Source organism: Bos indicus x Bos taurus, chromosome 7, assembly GCF_003369695.1.
Source record: "Bos indicus x Bos taurus breed Angus x Brahman F1 hybrid chromosome 7, Bos_hybrid_MaternalHap_v2.0, whole genome shotgun sequence".
Lineage (NCBI taxonomy): Eukaryota > Metazoa > Chordata > Mammalia > Artiodactyla > Bovidae > Bos > Bos indicus x Bos taurus.
This window is the reverse complement of record NC_040082.1, coordinates 60,540,990-60,559,083: the sequence shown is the minus strand read 5'-3', so window position 1 is coordinate 60,559,083 and position 18,094 is coordinate 60,540,990. Positions and strand designations below refer to the sequence as shown.

The 18,094-nt window shown below is 50.7% G+C and overlaps 2 protein-coding genes across 8 annotated transcripts in view; one reads left to right on the top strand and one right to left on the bottom strand.

Moving 5' to 3' along the window:
• Window positions 1-9,372, top strand: part of CTNNA1 (catenin alpha 1) — a 342,350-nt gene extending 332,978 nt beyond the window's left edge. For 2 of the 4 annotated variants that reach the window (XM_027546354.1, XM_027546353.1), the window contains exons 14-18: window positions 3,785-3,895; window positions 5,417-5,598; window positions 5,722-5,827; window positions 7,151-7,285; window positions 8,187-9,372. In XM_027546354.1, coding sequence (XP_027402155.1) covers window positions 3,785-3,895; window positions 5,417-5,598; window positions 5,722-5,827; window positions 7,151-7,285; window positions 8,187-8,474 — 822 coding nt within the window. In that variant the 3' untranslated portion in view covers window positions 8,475-9,372. The remainder of the gene's footprint in view (window positions 1-3,784; window positions 3,896-5,416; window positions 5,599-5,721; window positions 5,828-7,150; window positions 7,286-8,186) is intronic. The other 2 variants (XM_027546355.1, XM_027546356.1) reach the window with 2 other exon arrangements.
• Window positions 9,373-17,468: 8,096 nt separating this feature from the next.
• The window catches only part of SIL1 (SIL1 nucleotide exchange factor), a 256,472-nt gene continuing 255,846 nt past the window's right edge, over window positions 17,469-18,094 (bottom strand). For all 4 annotated transcript variants that reach the window (XM_027546350.1, XM_027546348.1, XM_027546351.1 and 1 more), the window contains exon 10: window positions 17,469-17,985. In XM_027546350.1, coding sequence (XP_027402151.1) covers window positions 17,629-17,985 — 357 coding nt within the window. In that variant the 3' untranslated portion in view covers window positions 17,469-17,628. The remainder of the gene's footprint in view (window positions 17,986-18,094) is intronic.

Sequence of the window (18,094 nt, the reverse complement as noted above, 5' to 3'; positions counted from 1 at the left end):
CCATGGCTGAAGGGAAATGCCACCCACTCTGGGCCCCATTTGACCCGTCTTCTCTGAGCCAGCGGCAGTTCTCACCATCTGAGACAGTGTCTGGGGTCCCCTGGACATGAACAATGGGGTTTTGAGAAACCAACACCTCCTCTGTGATCATCCTGTGTCTTAGGCTGGGACTCACATAGCAGCTGATCCCTCACACGCTGTTCTGAACATGAATGTGTTGCTCTGGAAGCTGAGAGCAGGACCTGTGCCAAGCTTTCCTGGGGTCACCTGGATGCCCCCAGGCTCGGGCCAGCCCTGCTGTAGCCACAGAGCCAGCATTTGGAACATAGGCCTGCTGAGTAGACGGTTGCTGGGCTCTGTTGACAGTCTAGTCATGTCAGGGAGTTTCCATTACACCTTCATGGTTTGCTGGTCAGACCTTCCAAGGTGGACAGGGTTGTGTCCCCCTTTTTACCAGAGGCCATTCCTAAGTAGTTGCATCAGGCTGGATGCATTCTGTATGCAACGTAAAAACACTTGGGCATTACTGCACTCCTCTCGGGTAAGGAGCAACGAGAATGGCTCAAGGGTTGTATGGCTGGCTCCTGGCTGTTCCTGCAGGCCCGGGTCACCTGCACATAATGGGGGTTGGGAGGGGATCTGGGGGAGCCTGTTGCTTTCTTCACCCCTGCTGCTGTGCTGGAGAGCAGCCCATGCTCAGGGAGGCCTGGCCTCCAGAGGTGCGAAGGGATCCCTGGGTCAAGCGCACCAGTGTGGCAAAATGCAGCCCTGTTTTTCCAAAGTTCTTTGTGTGCAGACAGAGAATAGAAGAAACATTAATAATCATGAGTTGTTGAGTGTCTGAGGTGAATGCCTTTGGGGTTTTAAATGAGCTGGCACTGCACACACCCCAGGATACCTGCACATCTAGGGCCTGTTCTGTGGAAGCAGGATTCCTCCTCACATCTGAGACTCTCAGCAAGTTCCCTCATCTCTCTTAAGATGCAGATGATGGTGTTGATAGCTTTGATGGGATGAATTGGAGATAACGTGCTCAGGTCAGGACCTGGCATGTAGTAGCTGTTTCCTGTGTGCTCACTGCTGTGTTGGATCGTAAGTATGAGAGGCCCTGGCAGGTGTGGTGAGATGGAACCTGGGTGTGGTCACCTGGGAGGGCTCAGAGAGCAAGGACAAGTAGGTCTGCAGCAGCCTTGGTTTAGCTCCTTTTTGTCTTGATTTAATTCAGGAACCATCCTTCCAACCCCAGGGCCTCTTGGTTTCTTGATGTCTTGTCCTCCCCCATACTCAGCCTCTTTTGCCTACTCTTGCCTGGTCTTTGTCATAACCAGCATCTCCATCATCCCTTTGGTCAGCTGCTCCCTTTGGTTCTGTGACTCCCAACAGTGCTTTGAGTCCGTCGAGATCTTCAGCCGGTTGGTCCTCCCCACTTGCAACCCTCACTCAGCCTCTCGGGTCCTTGCCTCACTCCTATTCCAGCTTCTGTTTCATCAGTACAATCTCTCTTGCACCCTTTTACTCCCCTTATTTGCCTTTCAAAATACAACCCTAGTGAAATTCTGTCTCCTGCTGAATGTGGTGCATAAAAGTACAGTCATCTGACTGGGGTCACTGGACCCAGGATGTCAGGGGACTGTTGGTGCTACACAGCCGTAGAGTCTGGGAACACTTCATACCTTCTCCCCTTTCCCCACCTGTGCCCCATCCTACCTGTCTGGCCCTGAAAGTAAAGTCACTCAGTCATGTCCAACTCTGCGACCCTATGGGCTGTAGCCCGCCAGGCTCCTCCTCCATCCATGGGATTTTCCAGGCAAGAATACTGGAGTGGATTGCCTTTTTCTTCTCCAGTGGATCTGCCCAACCCAGGGATCGAACCTGGGTCTCCCACATTTCAGGCAGACGCTTCACTCTCTGAACCACCAGGGATCCATCGTTTCCGAGGATCCTGAGGTGGTTTGAACATCTGCTCCTGGCTGAGCCTGTTCTTTGCACTGGGTCTTGTTCCCTATTCCTCCAGCACTTTTCCCCCAGCAGACAAACATGCCTTAATGTCTCCCACTGTAAGAAAATCCACTGGCCCCCTCCTCCTCAGTCTTGCTGGTTTCTCCTCATCCTTCATCTTCACAGCCCGTGACCACGGGTACACCCTGTAGCATAGTTTCTCACCTGTCTCTTTTCTGACTGTACTCATTTGCTTGGAGCATAAAGATGAGAAAACCAGCGAGAGGCTGACTCCCATGGTCCACTCCTCCAGCCACCCTGCTTGCTGCCCCTTGCTTGTCATCCCCAAAGTGAGCTCCGCATCTCTCCACCCTGCTCTCTCATCAGTTGATGGCACGTCTGTCTTCCACTTGCTTAGGCCCAAATTTTAGATTCACCTTTGATTCCACTTTTTGCCTCATACACTGAATCTGATTTATCAGCAGATCCTGTTGGGTCTACCTTCACAATAAGTAGGGATTCTGAACATGGTTACTGCCCTGGTCTAAGCCACCAGCACCTCTCACCTGGATTCATGCAGCTGCTTCTCAGTCTCGCTCTTCACATCCTTGGGTGCCTGCAGTCTTGTATCTGTGAGAGCAGGGATGTTTGTCTCTGTCATTCTGTACCTTAAGAGCCCAGAACTGCTTGCTTGGCACACAGAGATTCAACAAGTGAATGAACAGATAGAAGATAATTTGGTTTCCCTGGTAAGAACAGTTCTTTGGGCTGTGATGGGCTGTGGAGGAAGGTGGGGAAGTAGAGATCCTGTTAAGAGGCACCCCTCACTACAAGGCTCAAGTGTCTGTCACTCCAGAATCACAATGGCCAACAGCAGCTGGACCCCAGGTGTTGCACTGACGTGTAACTCACTGGTGCCTCAGGTGACCCCCACTGTCCTCACCTCCACACAGAGGGACCGGCCCAGCCTTCACCTGTGTACAAACCCAACATACTCTGGGCAGTCCGGATGCTTCCTCACAGGAAGCCCTCAGGCTGGGGTTGGATTAGGTCCTGGTGCAGATGAGGGACTCGCCTCACTGCCCTCTTGTCATAGGCCGACTGGCTGGGCCAAGAGCCAACCTCAGCTGTTCTGCCTGCTGCCCTGTTGCTGATAATTTCCCGAAGATTACATTATGTTTTAAGTCAGCAGCTAATCACGAGAGGCTGGAGGGTATACAAAATAAGAATTTTTATTTCATAATTAAAGCAAAAAAGTGATCAGTTCTTTTGGTATTTACTCAGACTTTATCTGCCATATTCTCTTTTCCTTTAATAAAAGTACATAAAAACACACTGCCTGTTTTTACTCCTCAGATCAACCTTTGCTAACCTAAGAGGAATCCCAGTATTAATTCAGTTAATTTTCTTTTTTCCATTAAAAAATGGCAAAGTTATAAGAATCTGTTTAATGTATGAAACTGCTATTTTTACTACAGTACGTTTTCCACCCAGAACAACTCTCACATTTGTCTTAAGATGCAGGTGTTGGAGAAGTACATGAAGTGAAAACCTTTTGTCAAGCAGAGTCTTGACTCTTTGGTAGAAACTGAAACCCTCCAGGTCCTTTGGGAATGCTGGTGTGGTGCCTTTGCTCGCTGTTTGTTGAATGGACTGCTTGGCACATGCATCGGTGAAGCAGGGTTCAAATATTGAGCAACTTTAACTTTATTCCTCGTGGCTGTTTAGAGTACTGCAGAAAATTCTGGATGTCTTTACATCAGACCCTGGGGCTGTGGGCCCAGGGGCTTGGGGCTGCTGGCGGCCCAGGGTTGTGTTTGACTTGTCATTTCTGTCTTGGTGGCAGACCCCTGAGGAGCTGGATGACTCTGACTTTGAGACGGAAGACTTCGATGTCAGAAGCAGGACAAGTGTCCAGACAGAAGATGACCAGCTAATAGCTGGCCAGAGTGCCCGGGTAAGGATCAGGTTTAACTTGTCCTGCAGACCTTCCTGTCTCTCCCTGTTCTTAGCTTTTTCTTTTCCAGAAGAACTCTCTCATTATTGAAAACACCATTTTTCCTCTCATTTTCTCTGGCAGTGGAACCTTATCCTAAAGTTGTGGCACCTGCTAGTCCATTGTAGGTTCATCCAGAATGTCTCCTCAGCTAGAGCAGGGCAAGAACATGGCCCCCTCAGCTGTACCCTGAGGCTTTGGTTTATGAAGAGCCCCGAGTCAGGAAAGCGCTATGCTCCAGTCAATGCAATGTTTGTTAATAGGACAGTGAAACTCAAAAAAGATTGCTGTCTTTGCCTATCTCAATGATACCACGGGCATGAACTATTTAATTATTCATGGGGAAAAAAATAACAGTGGTACATTCAAGAAAATCAGAGCCATTGCATTCATTTGAGTCGTTAAATCTTCAATCAATTGCATTTATGTTTTTGGGAGGATGCCAAGAAATATTACTAAGGAGTCTTTTTTCACCCCTTAGAAGTCATTTTGAACAGCGGGTTCATCTCTGCTTTAAGCCCCACTGGGTCCTAGCCCTTGGGGAGCTGAGTCGAGAGGAGCCCTAGGCCTGAGTCTGGGGCTTGAGGTAGGCGGCGGGCCTCCAGGTGCCGCAGGCTTAGGTGTGAGTGCCTGAGAAGTGTGCTCTGCAGCAGGTTCTCTTCTGCCTCCTTTAAAACTTACATTTTAAGACTACTTCTGGGTCATCTTGCAAAGTTGGAGATGTATATACTGACACCAGGGAAAGGCCTGCATGCATTAGCCCCTCCCTCATCCCCATGGCAGGAGGCGAGGTTGACATTTTTTTTTTTAAGGTTAATGGAAGTTTATTTTTCTTCAAAGTAATTTTATTGTAGTTGATTTACAATGTTATGTTAACTTCAGGTGTACAGTAAAGTGATTCAGTTATACACATATTCATTCTTTTTTAGATGCTTTCATAGGTTATCACAGAATATTGAGTAGAATTCGTTGTGCTATACAGTATGTTCTTGGTTATATGTATAAAATACTGTATGTTCATGCCAAGCTCCTGATTTACCCACACCCTATCACGTTTCCCCTTTGGTAATCAACCCTAAGTTTGTTCTCAAAGTCTGTAAGTCTGTTTCTGTTTTGTGAATAAGTTCATTTGTATCTTTTTAAAAAATCCGATTCCACCTATGTCTAATATAATGTGATATTTGTCTTTCTGACTTCAGAAGATGAAACTTTTAAAGAATTAAGCAGGTTTTGTCCCTGTGCAGGTGTGATCAGGAAGCTTGTACATTAGCCTACAACTCCTCACACCGTTATTCTTGAAAGTGGGTCGGGAAGCTATAAACTTCACAAAATGAGAATAAATGGTTCTTCAGGCAAAATGAAACCTATTAAAGCATCATCCTACCTATGTCATAGATTGCTTGGTGGAAATATTCTTGGTTAATGCACTGTGAGAACTTCATATTCTCTTTATGTAAGAGCTTTCTGTGCTTCTGATTTCAGGCGATCATGGCTCAGCTTCCCCAGGAGCAGAAAGCAAAGATTGCGGAACAGGTGGCCAGTTTTCAGGAAGAAAAGAGCAAGCTGGACGCTGAGGTGTCCAAGTGGGACGACAGTGGCAATGACATCATCGTGCTGGCCAAGCAGATGTGCATGATCATGATGGAGATGACGGACTTCACCCGGTGAGCAGCTCCTCCCTGCAGGCCACCTCACGCAGGCAGGATGTGCTGCTCCGTACATCCTTTGCTGTTCATCTCCACCTACAAGGGCTTTAGTTAACAATCATCCTTGTTCCCTGTTTTCAGAGGTAAAGGACCACTCAAAAACACATCAGATGTGATCAGTGCCGCCAAGAAAATTGCTGAGGCAGGCTCCAGGATGGATAAGCTTGGCCGCACCATTGCAGACCATGTAAGTAACAGACTTGCCCCACAGGCCTTAAAGTTCATGCTGGACTCGGGCAGCCCAGGGGTGGTAACAGTGTTTTTCATGAGCCACAGCACTTTGCTAATCTCAAACAGTGTTCTTAACTCACCAACCTGCTTGATTAACATCAGCATAGAGTTTTAAGGATTTCTGAATTCCTGTTTCTTTGACAAGTTTTATAAGACAGGCCCAGTTTGCATTACAGCACATCTCTGCATTACATCACATACACACATAGGTGTGTATGTCCTAAAATCTTGCTTTGATTGACAGCTAAAACCAGCCTTTACTGTTAGCTCTTCAGATCTCTTTAGAATGTCAGCTCTGGGTAGGAGCTAATTCTGCAAGCCCCAATAATATACTGAAACTAAGTGCGTTAAGAGCCTCTTGTGGGTGTATTTCACGTAAGAGTCAGGAGCTCTTTGGTCTGGTGCTTTGGAAGCATGATGTGCCGAAGTGGGGACAGACGTCTGTGTTCCCAGCCACCCAGCCTTCATCCCTTTTCTCTACTGATGTGTTGAAAAAACTGTGTAAACCTCCAGGAAAGTTTACAAGCTATTTTCAGCTATAGTTACAAAGCCTTCCCACTGCTTTCCCTCAAGTGTCCACATGCTCAGCCTGCACCAGGGCTGCAGGACAGTGACAGTGCTCAAGCCAAAGACTGGGAAGCCCTCCTTAACGCCCCTCTGTAAGGGCTTATATCTGGTACTCAGCCCCAGTACATCTACTGGCCACATGAATGTGAGCACCATCTGGTCTCTTCCTCTCAGCAGCCACCACTCAGTCCATCGTGCACAGCCTGTGCCTGCAAGACTATGGCCTTCCTCACTGACTCCCTGCTCCGCCCTCCACACAGCTCCCAACACAGTCTTCTTACACAACCATCTTAAAATGCAAATGAGGCATGGCTCTAACATGCTTCAGGAGCTGCTGAGAATAAAAAACCCCAGCCTCACAGAAGGGAGGTGTTGGCGTCAACACTTAAGAGGTGCTCTGCTTGCTTTGGTTGACGCACTTGTTCTCCATCTTTGCCTAAAATGACTCTCCTTTCATCAGGTGTTTAGAGTGTGCACCACTGAGCAGATCTGGGCCCTCTGAGCAGACAGCCCTTCACTCTAGCTCATGACACTGTCACTTTTCTCCAGAGGCAGGGACCCCAGCAGAGTTGCTGAGGGTAGTGACAGCCCGGGTACTTGGATAATCCTCTCTCATCCTTGCTGCAGCACTGACTGAGCCTGTCAGAATAGCCCTAGGAATGGGTGTGTTTGGGCTCAAGAGTGCTTGGTGCTAAGTCCGCTCTCTCGTCAGTGCCCAGACTCAGCCTGCAAGCAGGACCTGCTGGCCTACCTTCAGCGCATCGCCCTTTACTGCCACCAGCTCAACATCTGCAGCAAAGTCAAGGCCGAGGTGCAGAACCTTGGTGGGGAGCTGGTCGTCTCTGGGGTAAGTTTCCTCTGTCAGTGGGAGGAAGTGCTGGGAGAGGACCCATAGTTTCCTCTCGGAGGCTGAGGGCTGCACGTCGGCTCCTCTGTGCATATTGCAGCTCTGCTGAACACGGTTGGTGACAGTTAGGAGCCCTTACTGTGCTGGCCTCTTCCCTTTTGCTTCTGTGGGAAAGAGTATTTTTATCCTCCTTTTTTTTCTTCTTCTAGAGAGAAAGTGAGCCTGTTCAGAAATTGCAGAGACATACAGCCTTTCTCAAACCCCCTCCACCCTCAAAGAGCCCCAGTACACTCTCTCCCCTTGTCTGTTTCGCAGGTCACATCACACAGTTCTGGACCTGTCACCCTAGGGGAACAAGGACACCTCACTCCATGGAAGCCCCGTGGCTTCTGCTAAACCCCACACAATTTCCTTTCAAAGAACTTTGAATGTTGGACATACTTAGACCATTTGTTTACCTGCTCCAACATCAAATGCCCCTGTCTCTGGGGACAATTACCCATCTTCTCTAAATGTGAGGGGAGTCCCCTGGGTCATTACTCAAAGCATGGGGCGCTCTGTCCAGGAGGCTGACCTAAGCCCCCCACCCCATGCCTGTGGCTGTTGACAGTGCTTGTTCTGCGGATCATCCCCCGCCTTGTTTGAAAACTGTCGAGGGCTAGGGCAGGTAAGGTAATGGTACCTTACGTTTTTATTACTCTTCCCTTCAGAAGGTCTGAAATACAGGCATTTTCAGGGTGTTTGGATGAGAGCACCTAGCCGTTGGGAGAGCTGATTAGGAACGAGGGCTGCTTCCGGGCCCCAGGAGAGTGGGGACTCCCTGTCGGGGACCGACAGGCCAGCTGGACCTTCCACCCCAGACCCTGGCCCGTGCTCCTCACCTCCTGTCTGTGCCTCTCAGGTGGACAGCGCCATGTCCCTGATCCAAGCCGCAAAGAACTTGATGAATGCGGTGGTGCAGACAGTGAAGGCATCGTACGTGGCCTCCACCAAATACCAGAAGTCCCAGGGGATGGCGTCCCTCAACCTCCCTGCTGTGTCGTGGAAGATGAAGGCGCCTGAGAAAAAGCCCTTGGTGAAGAGAGAGAAACAGGATGAGACGCAGACCAAGATTAAAAGAGCATCTCAGAAGAAGCACGTGAACCCCGTGCAGGCCCTCAGTGAGTTCAAAGCTATGGACAGCATCTAAGGCTGCCCGGGCCCTCCTAAAGATCCCTCATCATTCTTCACTCACATATATTTGCTAAATAGAACACTGATGTTAGATCCCATAGGGAAATAGATTCTTGAGACCTGGCCAACCTGGTGAATTTTGTAAGGACGTACTTGTGTTTAAGTCATAGAATTCAGGGGCATATATCTAGCTATATTTTTTATACTCCTAAATAATTAAAAGTAAAAATTCCATAACCAAAGAGACTCCCACATGAATGTGTTAGTAACACTGTTGACCAAGTTGAGGTGCCTGTCCTCCCAGTGGTGGTAGCAGTAGGTTTGGGAGAGGGGATCTACCAGCATCTTGGTTCAGGGAGGGGCTTCCCCCAGTTCTGGCCACTTGGCTGGTAGTAAATGACCAAAGACGACCCGGAGGAAGCATCCCGGGCGTCTTAGGAGGCCTTGGAGAAAGGAACATTCCTAGACAGGTCTTTAGAGGGACAGACCACACAAAACTAATGAAAACAATGTATCACAAAGAAAATGGATTACTCTCTTTATAACATGAAAGGAGGATTTTAATGCATGGTTACAATTACTAATGTACTCTGCTGTGGGACATTAATAAAGTTGCTTTTTTTCAGGCTAGAATGTTGTGATGCCATAATCAGAACATGCTCTTTTAACTTCCTTCAGTTTCCAAATGTAAATTCATCATTGGGTTCACTTCTAATAATTGCAGCGCTTCCTGCTTTGGGCTTAGGAGAAGCCTGACAAAATAGTGTTTGCTTAGGCAATGATTTAGACTTACCTTATTTGTGATTACTATAGCGATTACTATAACTACAAGGTATAATTTTACTTTATTTAAATTTTATGAATTTGAATGTTTTTACACTAACTTTTCCCAATAAAGTCCACTATGAAACCAAGTCTAAGGGGCCAGAGTTCTTTTCTTTGCCTTCCCATAGAGTGGAGTTTTTACATCAGACATCTCCTGGATTTGCCCCCAGCATCTGCCATGCTCCGGCCTCCCGTTGGCCCTCTTTCCTGGATGGTACTGCCCAGGGAGGGAGCAGACTGTGCAAAGGGCTCAGGGCTGTGCCTCCCTGGAGCTTCCAGGCTGGGCCGGCTGGGAGGGCCACGCCCACCATGGGAATTCACATGTCTGTACTTCAGGGTGCAGGGCAGAACCTCAGAGGCATCCTTGACATCTCCCTGGAGGTCACCCTCCCCTTCTGAATCATCCCCACTGGTTTGTAACTGTACCAAGATGATGGCTGCCTTACAAACCTCCTGAAGCTGCTGTCCTTTCCCAGCCTACGTCCCCATTCCTTAGAGAGTGTCGTCCTTGTCTCCCCTTCCTCACTTCCTGCCGCTCCAGTCAGCTCTGCATGCCCATCTTCCTCTCCGCACCGTCAGTGGCCAAGGTGCACAGGCCCTCCCCGCTCACAGCTCCTCCTCAGCCTCCGAAGCATCTCACTCCGGTTTCCTGTTCCTCACAGGGTGCTCCTCCTCCTCCTCCTAGCTGGTCGAAGTTGCGCTATCTGTCCCAGGGCTCAGTCCTCAACCTCTTCTCTTTGGTTCTGCTTACTCCTGATCTTAGCCAGATTTCTGGCTTTAAATACCATCCAAATGCCAACTTTTCCTAGAACTAGACTTCTATAACTGGCGGTCTCCTAAACTCTCCACTTGGATGTCTTTATACATATTTTACAGAGTCTTCCCTTTGAAATGTATGCTGGGGCCAGCTACTTCTCACCAGTTCTGTTTGCCGTCACCTGGTCCAAGACCTCATCACTGCATTAGCTTCTCTTAGCATGTAACAAACTGCCCTCAAACTCAGCAGCCAAGACAACAAGCATCACTCACAGCTTCTGAAGATAAGGGATCCAGGAGCAGCCGAGTGGAAGGTTCTGACGCTTGGGTCTCTTGTAAGGCTGTCTGGATGCTTGTGAGCAGAGGACCCACTTCCAGGCTGCTTCACAGGGCGGGGGTGGGAGGCTGCGGTCCGTGCCAGGTGGGCCTGCCTTCCCACAGAGCGGCTCACGCCCCCACCAGAGTGAGCGAGCCGAGAGGATGGCAACCAGATGGAACCTACGGCGCGTTTTAAAAACCTGATCCCAAAAGCAATACGTGATGCCTTCAGTGTTATGTTGGTGACACAAACTACCCTTGGCCCACAGTGGGAGGGGACAACACAGGGGCACAGGCAGGAGGTGGCTCCCACGGTCGTCTGCATGTGGACGCTGCAGTAGGCTCCTTCCCCGCACCGCCCCCCCAACCCCCACCAGGCGTCCCCAATCACCGTTTCCATGGCTCACAGTAACCCCTCAGAGACAAGCCAGAGCATGTCATTCTCTTAGCTCAACCTTCCAGTGGCTTCCATGCCCTAAAAGCCAGAGTCCTAATAGTGAGTGTGGACGCTTTTGTCTCTGGCCTTTCTTCTCACCGTTCTTTGCATATCTGCCCTTTGCCAGTTTTGGTTCTGCTCTCCCCAGAGACCCACCCCCCTCCCAATTCCTTCTCAAGATCTCCTTCAGATGTCTTGTCAAAAGTCTATCAGAAAGACTTCCCCTGATATTTTGCCTCCCTGCTTCACAGGGATAGGAATCCACTCTCCAAGGCCCAGGACACAGTGAACAGGTACCCTGGGGACCTGGGGGTCCCTTGTGGGGCCAGGCCCACAGACGCTGACCTCCCTTCACTCGGCCCCTCCTCCTTACTGACTCAGAATCCACGCTGACACTTGGAACACTCATGGCTTTTGCTGCCGTGACCTACAGCCCTGCACCCAAGCGCCATGTAGACCATCCAGTCCACCTGTCTGCTCAGCCCATCCACTTCTCTCAGAGGCTGAGCCCACCCTGGTCTAGACAGCCCCCTCCCTCAGCCCCCAGCATCCATTACCCACTCTCCACCAAGTGATAAAAGAAACTTCCAAAAGCATTTCTCAAGAGTCAGTCCTCTGCACACAGCCCTCAGGGACCCCATGCCTGCCCTGGGAGTATCTGGACTAACCGTGCCCTTTACACCCACACTGCCCACTGGACGCGATTCCTAGGATGTCCACACGCTGCCCCCCATGAGCCCATCACTTGCATGTCCCAGGCATCACCCTCACCATCCCAACATTAATAGCACACGTTCCCAAAAGATGAAAGTTCTACTGAGCTTCACTTCCTCCTTAAGCAATAGCTATGAAATGTTTGATGTGCTACAGTTTTTCTAATACACATTAAAATTCGCTTTAGTAAAGTGTTCATTGCTATAGCGCCTAAAATCTCCCCTTGTGCCACGACGGGCAAGCGTGGCCCACGACCACCCCCTTCTCACCAGGCCTTGGCCCTGTTGCCCCCAGCATGTGGCGTTGCAGTGCCAGCTCACACAGGGCTGTTCTGGCATTCTTTGGGGAAAAGGCAGTGGTCTTGGTGACCCCGTAACCTCTCAAAGGCCCTGGCACGTGCTTGAGAAATAGTTGAACTGTTCAGATGATTCACTGCTTATTTAAACCAGTCAATCAGAAGATACTGGGAAGCAGAAAGCAGGTCACAGAGGCGGCACCAGAGGTCTTAACCAGCGATCCTGAATCCTCCACCCTCCTCACAGACCGTGGGCTGAGCTCGGGGGAGACCAGACTCACCGTGTCTGTGTGGGGTTTGCTCCTGCCCCTTGGCCACCGCTAAGAGGGGTGTCTCCCCTCACATCCCGAGGCTTCTTGCTTCTCAGCCAGGGTAGCCACGACCCTCAGTGTCACCTCCCTGGGTGACACCTCAGGCCAGCTCCTCCCCTGGGTGCCTCAGCCTGGCATTACGGGCCAGCTGCCCCGTGCCCCTGCTCTGGCCATGACCTCACGCAGGCTGGGCACAGCCCCGCTGCTCTCCCCCCTGCCCTGCTAACCATAGGGCAGTGCCTCCCACAACCCCCGGGCAGACGCTTCCAAGGGTCCCCCTCACCTCTGCACCCTTAATGCTCACAGCGTCCACTCTCCACCCAGGCAAGGATTGCCCCCCACTGAAGAAGAGCAGCAGCTGCCTCATGCTGGGCACACCCAGGGCCCATGTAGGCCTTCACCCACATCCCCCAGTTGCTTGTTTGCTGCTCGTGACGTGTCGCTATTACTGCCCCTCAAACTCTACAGGAGTGGCGACCAACTCTCTCACCCAAGTCACACAGCTCACGAGTTGCCCAGCCCCTCCTCTCAGCCACTCAGTCAGTCCCTCTAACGCCCCCAGGTTCAGACCAGCCCTCAGGAGCCCCAGAGGGCAGGCTCTTCTCCCCAGAGACGCCCTCAGACTCCCACCGCACCTGCCCATTCCTGCACGGGTCCTCAGGACTGCGTGTCAGCGTGCAGGGGTTCTCCAGGGGGTGAGGTCACCCTGTCACTGGTCACGGGATCCCAGTCCAAAGCATTCTAGCCCTCAATTCTCACGCCCCCATTTCCTGCCTGACCAAGTTTGCCTTCCCTCAGTGGTTCTCATCAGCACACAAAAATATGTCATAGACCCCAGAGTTTAAAACAAGGGGACAAAAAGCCTTTCCAGGTCCATGTCTCCCTCCCCTGAGACAGAGCTCCTCAGGGGAACGTTGGGACCGTCTCCAGTGCCCACCACCACTCTCCCCGCTCGGTCCAGCCCTCCTCTCGGCCTGACGTGCTGCTGGCAGCCACGCTCCCTCCTTGTCACGCTTTCTCCAGATTTCCACCATCACATCCTCACTCACCTTGCTCGAGTCTCCTTAACATGCTCCCCCTCTTGGTCTCTAACACTCAGCTAGTCCAGGCCACTGACCTTGCTTCTCTTCTGCTTGATCAATAATGTACAACAACCAGGTTTTCAGGGAGGGATGGGGAGAGGCTGCATATATATATCCATATATTTTGTTACACATTTTACTCCTATAAAGGAATTACAGTACACAACTCAGAATTAACGAAATAGGCAATATTCTTTACTCTCGATTCCACACAGCTTAAATTCCTTCTTTGATTTTTGCTCAAATCTTGCATCCATAGCCAACCTATGGTTGAAACTGACAAATGAGTCTAGTTCTGACATGAATGTTGGTTGATATTTTTGTTTACCTTAAGGAGTAAGGAAGTGAAAGAACAAAAATAAATGTGGGAATTTCACTTGTCAGTGAATGATGACTTTGCTGAATCAGATAATATCTGTCAAATACTGTAAGATAATTTCATTTTTTTGTGCTAAATATAGATGACACACAAAGCTTAACTGGCATTAATGTCTTCTTCATCACCCTCTTTAAAGTCTAGACAATCAACAAAACAATAAATTAAGCCTTGATTTGTAACATTTCCCGACTTCCCTGGTGTAAATACTCCCACCACATCAGATTTCCAGCCACCCACGAGGTATCCTGCTGGTGGAGCTAGGAAAAGAAGTTCGAGTGCACGGTTAGTGTTTCCACCATCAGATGCGATAGACATTAAGTAATCTCAGAAGCACAGATAACAGTCAAATGCTAGGAAAGGAAACGTTTGAGTATTTCAAAGTGTCAGTCGCTCAGTTGTGTCCAACTCTTTGTGATCCCATGGATCCCACCAGGCTCCTCTGTTGAAGGGATTTTCCCAGGCAAGAATACTGGACTGGGTTACCATTTCCTCCTCCAGGGGATCTTCCCAACCCAGGGATCGAACCCAGGCCTCCTGCATTGCAGGCAGATTCTTTACCATCTGAGCCACCAGGGAAGTATTTATTACAATTTTTTAGCTGTAATTTACACAGAGTAAAATTCACTTTCTGGGGTGTCTGAATTTTGACACATGTAGTGGTTGTGTAACCACAACTGAGACACAGAACATTTCCAACATGCTCCCCAAGATTCCACTGTGCCGCCCCACTGTCGTTGAAATGTCCCCTAAGTCCTGAACAGGCCCTTTCCCTATAGTTCTGCCTTTTCCAGAATGTCCCATAAATCAACAGTATGCAGCCTTCTGAGCCTGGCTTCTTTTGAGTCCGCAGCATGCATCTGAGACGCACGCGAGTGCCGCGGGCATAGCTGTCTGTTCTGTGTGGAGCAGAGCACCGTGGGGATTATTTCCATGTTGGTCCATCCACCCCCAGATAAGGGACATTTTACCTAATTCCAGTTTTGTTTTTACAAATAAAGTTGATATAATTGTTCAAGTACAAGTTTTTGTATAAACAAGGATTTTTATCTTGGGTAAATACCTAGGAATAAGAATGGAATGCTGTCTCACGGGCATTTTTTTCACCTGCTTATGTGTCATCTGTATATCCACTTTGGTGATGTCTTTGCAAATCTTTATTTTTGAAAATTGGGTTGACTGTTTTCTTGCTTTGGGAATTCTTCATATATTCTGGATGCAAAATCCTTTGTCAAGTATTTTTTTTTGACATTGATTCTAGATACAAATCCTTTTTGCCAAGTATATATTTTCTCCCTGTTTTTGGCTTGTCTTTATTTTAATTTCACAGAACAAGTTTCTAATTTTGATATAGTTCAATCCATCAGTTTTTAACTTTATGAATTGTGCTTCTGGTGGTATAGCTAAAAACTAAAGTCACAAATATTTATTTTCCTCTCTTCTTCTAAAAGTTTTACAGTTTTTCATTTTACAGTTTTTCATTTAGGTCTGTAGTTGGTTTTGAGTTAAATTTTGGGTAAGACAACAGTTATAGGTCAAGGTTCATCTTCTAAAACATGGTTGTCCAGTTGCTGCTGCAACTTCAACTTTATTGAAGTCCTGAGGTAAGGCTTCATCCTTCACTCTTTTTTTTCCCTCACACCCCACATGCAATCAGTCAGCAAGTCCTCTCACGGTGACCTTTAAAACACAGTGGAGTCTGACCACATCACTGTCTCCATCATCACCCTGGTTCACACCACATCAGCTCTCACCTGGATTTTACATCAGACCCTGCGCCGGCCACCTGCTTCCGTCCTTGCTCCCGTGTCATCTGTTCTCACCACAGCAGCGTGCGTGGTCCTGTTAAAATGTCAGTCACGTCAGGTCTGCCCTCCGCTCACAAGTCTCCAATGGCCCCATCACAAAGCAGCGGCTCCAGTCCTCACCAGAGCTGCCAGAGTCCGCCCTCCTCACGGTGCTTATTATCCTCCCTTCCACCAACTCTTGCTTTTCTTCCAACACCCAGCCATGTTCCTGCCTCTGCTATTTCCTTATATACAAAGCACTTCCCCAGATCCCACAGGGCTCACTGCCTCACTTCTTCTCTTCACACTGCACCTCCTCAGAGAGGCCTTCCCTGACACTCCTCATCCCCCATTCTGGGCTTTATTTTTCTTTAGTTTTCAGCATTCACTGTCAGACATCATGTTACGTAGCCCAGGTTGTGCTCCTTGGCTATAGGTCCCGGAGGCTCTTCCTAGACCTGCAGACAACAGTCACCGATGAACTGGATGGTGGAACCAGAATCCACCCGAGACTAAGGACCAAGAAGGCAGAGGCCCTGGATGACCCGGATGAGGCCACTGAGAAGGCAGACTGCAGCCCAAGCTCCACCCCTGCCAACGTCTTGTGTTATGTATGTGAAGGAGACGGCAGATGCAGTGCCATCACCTGGCTGTGGGCTCAGTTGCCTGGCACTGTCTGCCTCCCCTCACTCACTCCCGAGTTCCAGAACCTTTCTGGACCTGGCCTGCTCAGCCGTCTCTCCTGGCCCTCCCACCACTGCCTGTCAGATTAATTAAAATGATCTTCTTCTGAACCAAACATTCAAACTTTTCAAAGCGTGTTCCGCCCAGCAAACTCCAGCTCTGCCCCTCGCTGCCTCTGTGACCTCAGGCAGATCATTCAGCCTCCCTGGCCGTGACTTCCTCATCTGTGAAATGTACAGGCTACTGACAGGTTTAGAGGCTGCGAGCCAGCAGGCATCCAACTCGGAGGACTCTGGTCTGAGCCCCATGATGCCCGAGCCAGCAGGCATCCAACTTGGTGGACTGATCCCCGTGACGCCTGGGCCCCGAGGCATCCTACCCCAACTCCACAGACCCTGGCCTCCCTCCCGCCCCGCTGGAGAATGCTCTGCTGCAGCAGCCCTCCCAGGCTCTCCGTGGGCAGGAGCAGGGCTGAAGCCATTGACCTGCCCCGGGTTTCTCTGGGCCTCAGTTTGCCCTCAGCTCAGCGAAACCACGATTTCTACATGCAAGGCCAGAATGGGGAGAGTTCTACACAGAGGCTGGGAGGGGCGGCCTAAGCAGCAGGAGTGAGCCTCTGGTGCATTGGGAAAAGCTGAAAAACAAACGCACCAGAATCCAAATCAGGAAAGCCCAGAGCAGGGTTGCTGTGGCAACCTGCAGCAGGCTCCCAGCCTGGCGCTCAGCCTCTCCGGGGTGGGGGCTGCGGCTTGTCAGGCTCAGCCTCCCCTGCCTCCAAGGCTGCCACCTCCTGCTCAGCGCAGAGCACATGGACGCAGAAGAGAGGCAAGGGCACGGAGAGGCCCCTCTGCTCCGTCAGGTGGGCCCAGCCTGGGCTCCCACTACCAGCTGTGGAGAGATTATTCCTCTCCCAGAGTGATACCTCCACCCAAAGGCCTCCAGAGTGCACCGAGCGCCCCTAGTCCCACCACCCAGGACCCAGCCTCACCCATCAGCTGCCTGGCCTGGGCTGACACAGCACCCCTGTGTGTGGAGATGCCCTCAAGTTTCTGCCACCAGCCTTGAAACTAACATGCAGGCACGGGATGGAGGGGCAGACTGCCCTGCACAGCTGGGTGAGGAGGGGCAAGCGCGAGTGCTGGGCACTGGTGTGGTGCTCTCCGTGTGTCTTCTCACGTTTAATGGCCTTCTCCTCTGACAGAGGAGGAAACAGTCTCCAGGAAGCTAAGTGTCACCCAAAGTTACAGAGCCACTGGTGGGAGAGAGCTGGGTCCAGCTGGGATTCTCTTAACTCCTGGGCCTGGATCCTTCCCACAGGGCCCATTACCAGGCGACCACCCAGCACATCACCAGGGCACCTCAGCAGCCTGCCACCCAGTGACCACCAAAGCGCTATGCCCAGACCACACAGACACAAACAAGACACTGGCCGTCACGCCTCCATTTAATGGCCAAGCCAGCACTGCCCAGATGATGCCCAGGCCCCAGGAGGGAAGCCCCGCCCTCCTGCCTGGTACCCCCTGAGGAGCCCACCCAAGCTGGTGCCCCTCAGTCTCACAAGTAGCGTCCCGGTGTCAGGGGCAGCCTCATCTCAGCTCCGTCAGCAAGCTGTCGATGGAGTCCAGGAGCTCCCGGAAGTAACCCTCGTCCTCACCCTCCTGGAGCTCCAGGGCGGCCAGTGCCTGGTACTCAGCCTGCAGGGTGCCCAGTGTCCTGTGGAGCTGTGTGTCCTGATGGAAGCGGTCCCGGCAGGTGGCCAGGAGAGCGCCCAGCGTCTGTAGCACCTTCTCGCGGGCGTCGTGCTCTGGCAGCGCCAGGAGGTGGGCGGTGATCTCGCACCAGCCCTGCTCCTGCAGGCTGGGCAGGAGGTGCACCTGGCGATACTGCTGCAGCCTCTTGGGGGACATGTCCCACGTCAGCTCGGCATCCTCCTCCGCAAACATCTGCCATCCGCATGGCCAGGGCGGGGGTGGGGGGACACGGGACAGAGAACAGACAGAGAGCCATCAGCTCCGCCCTTCAGACTTGAAGGCGCTTGGCTGACCCGAGTCT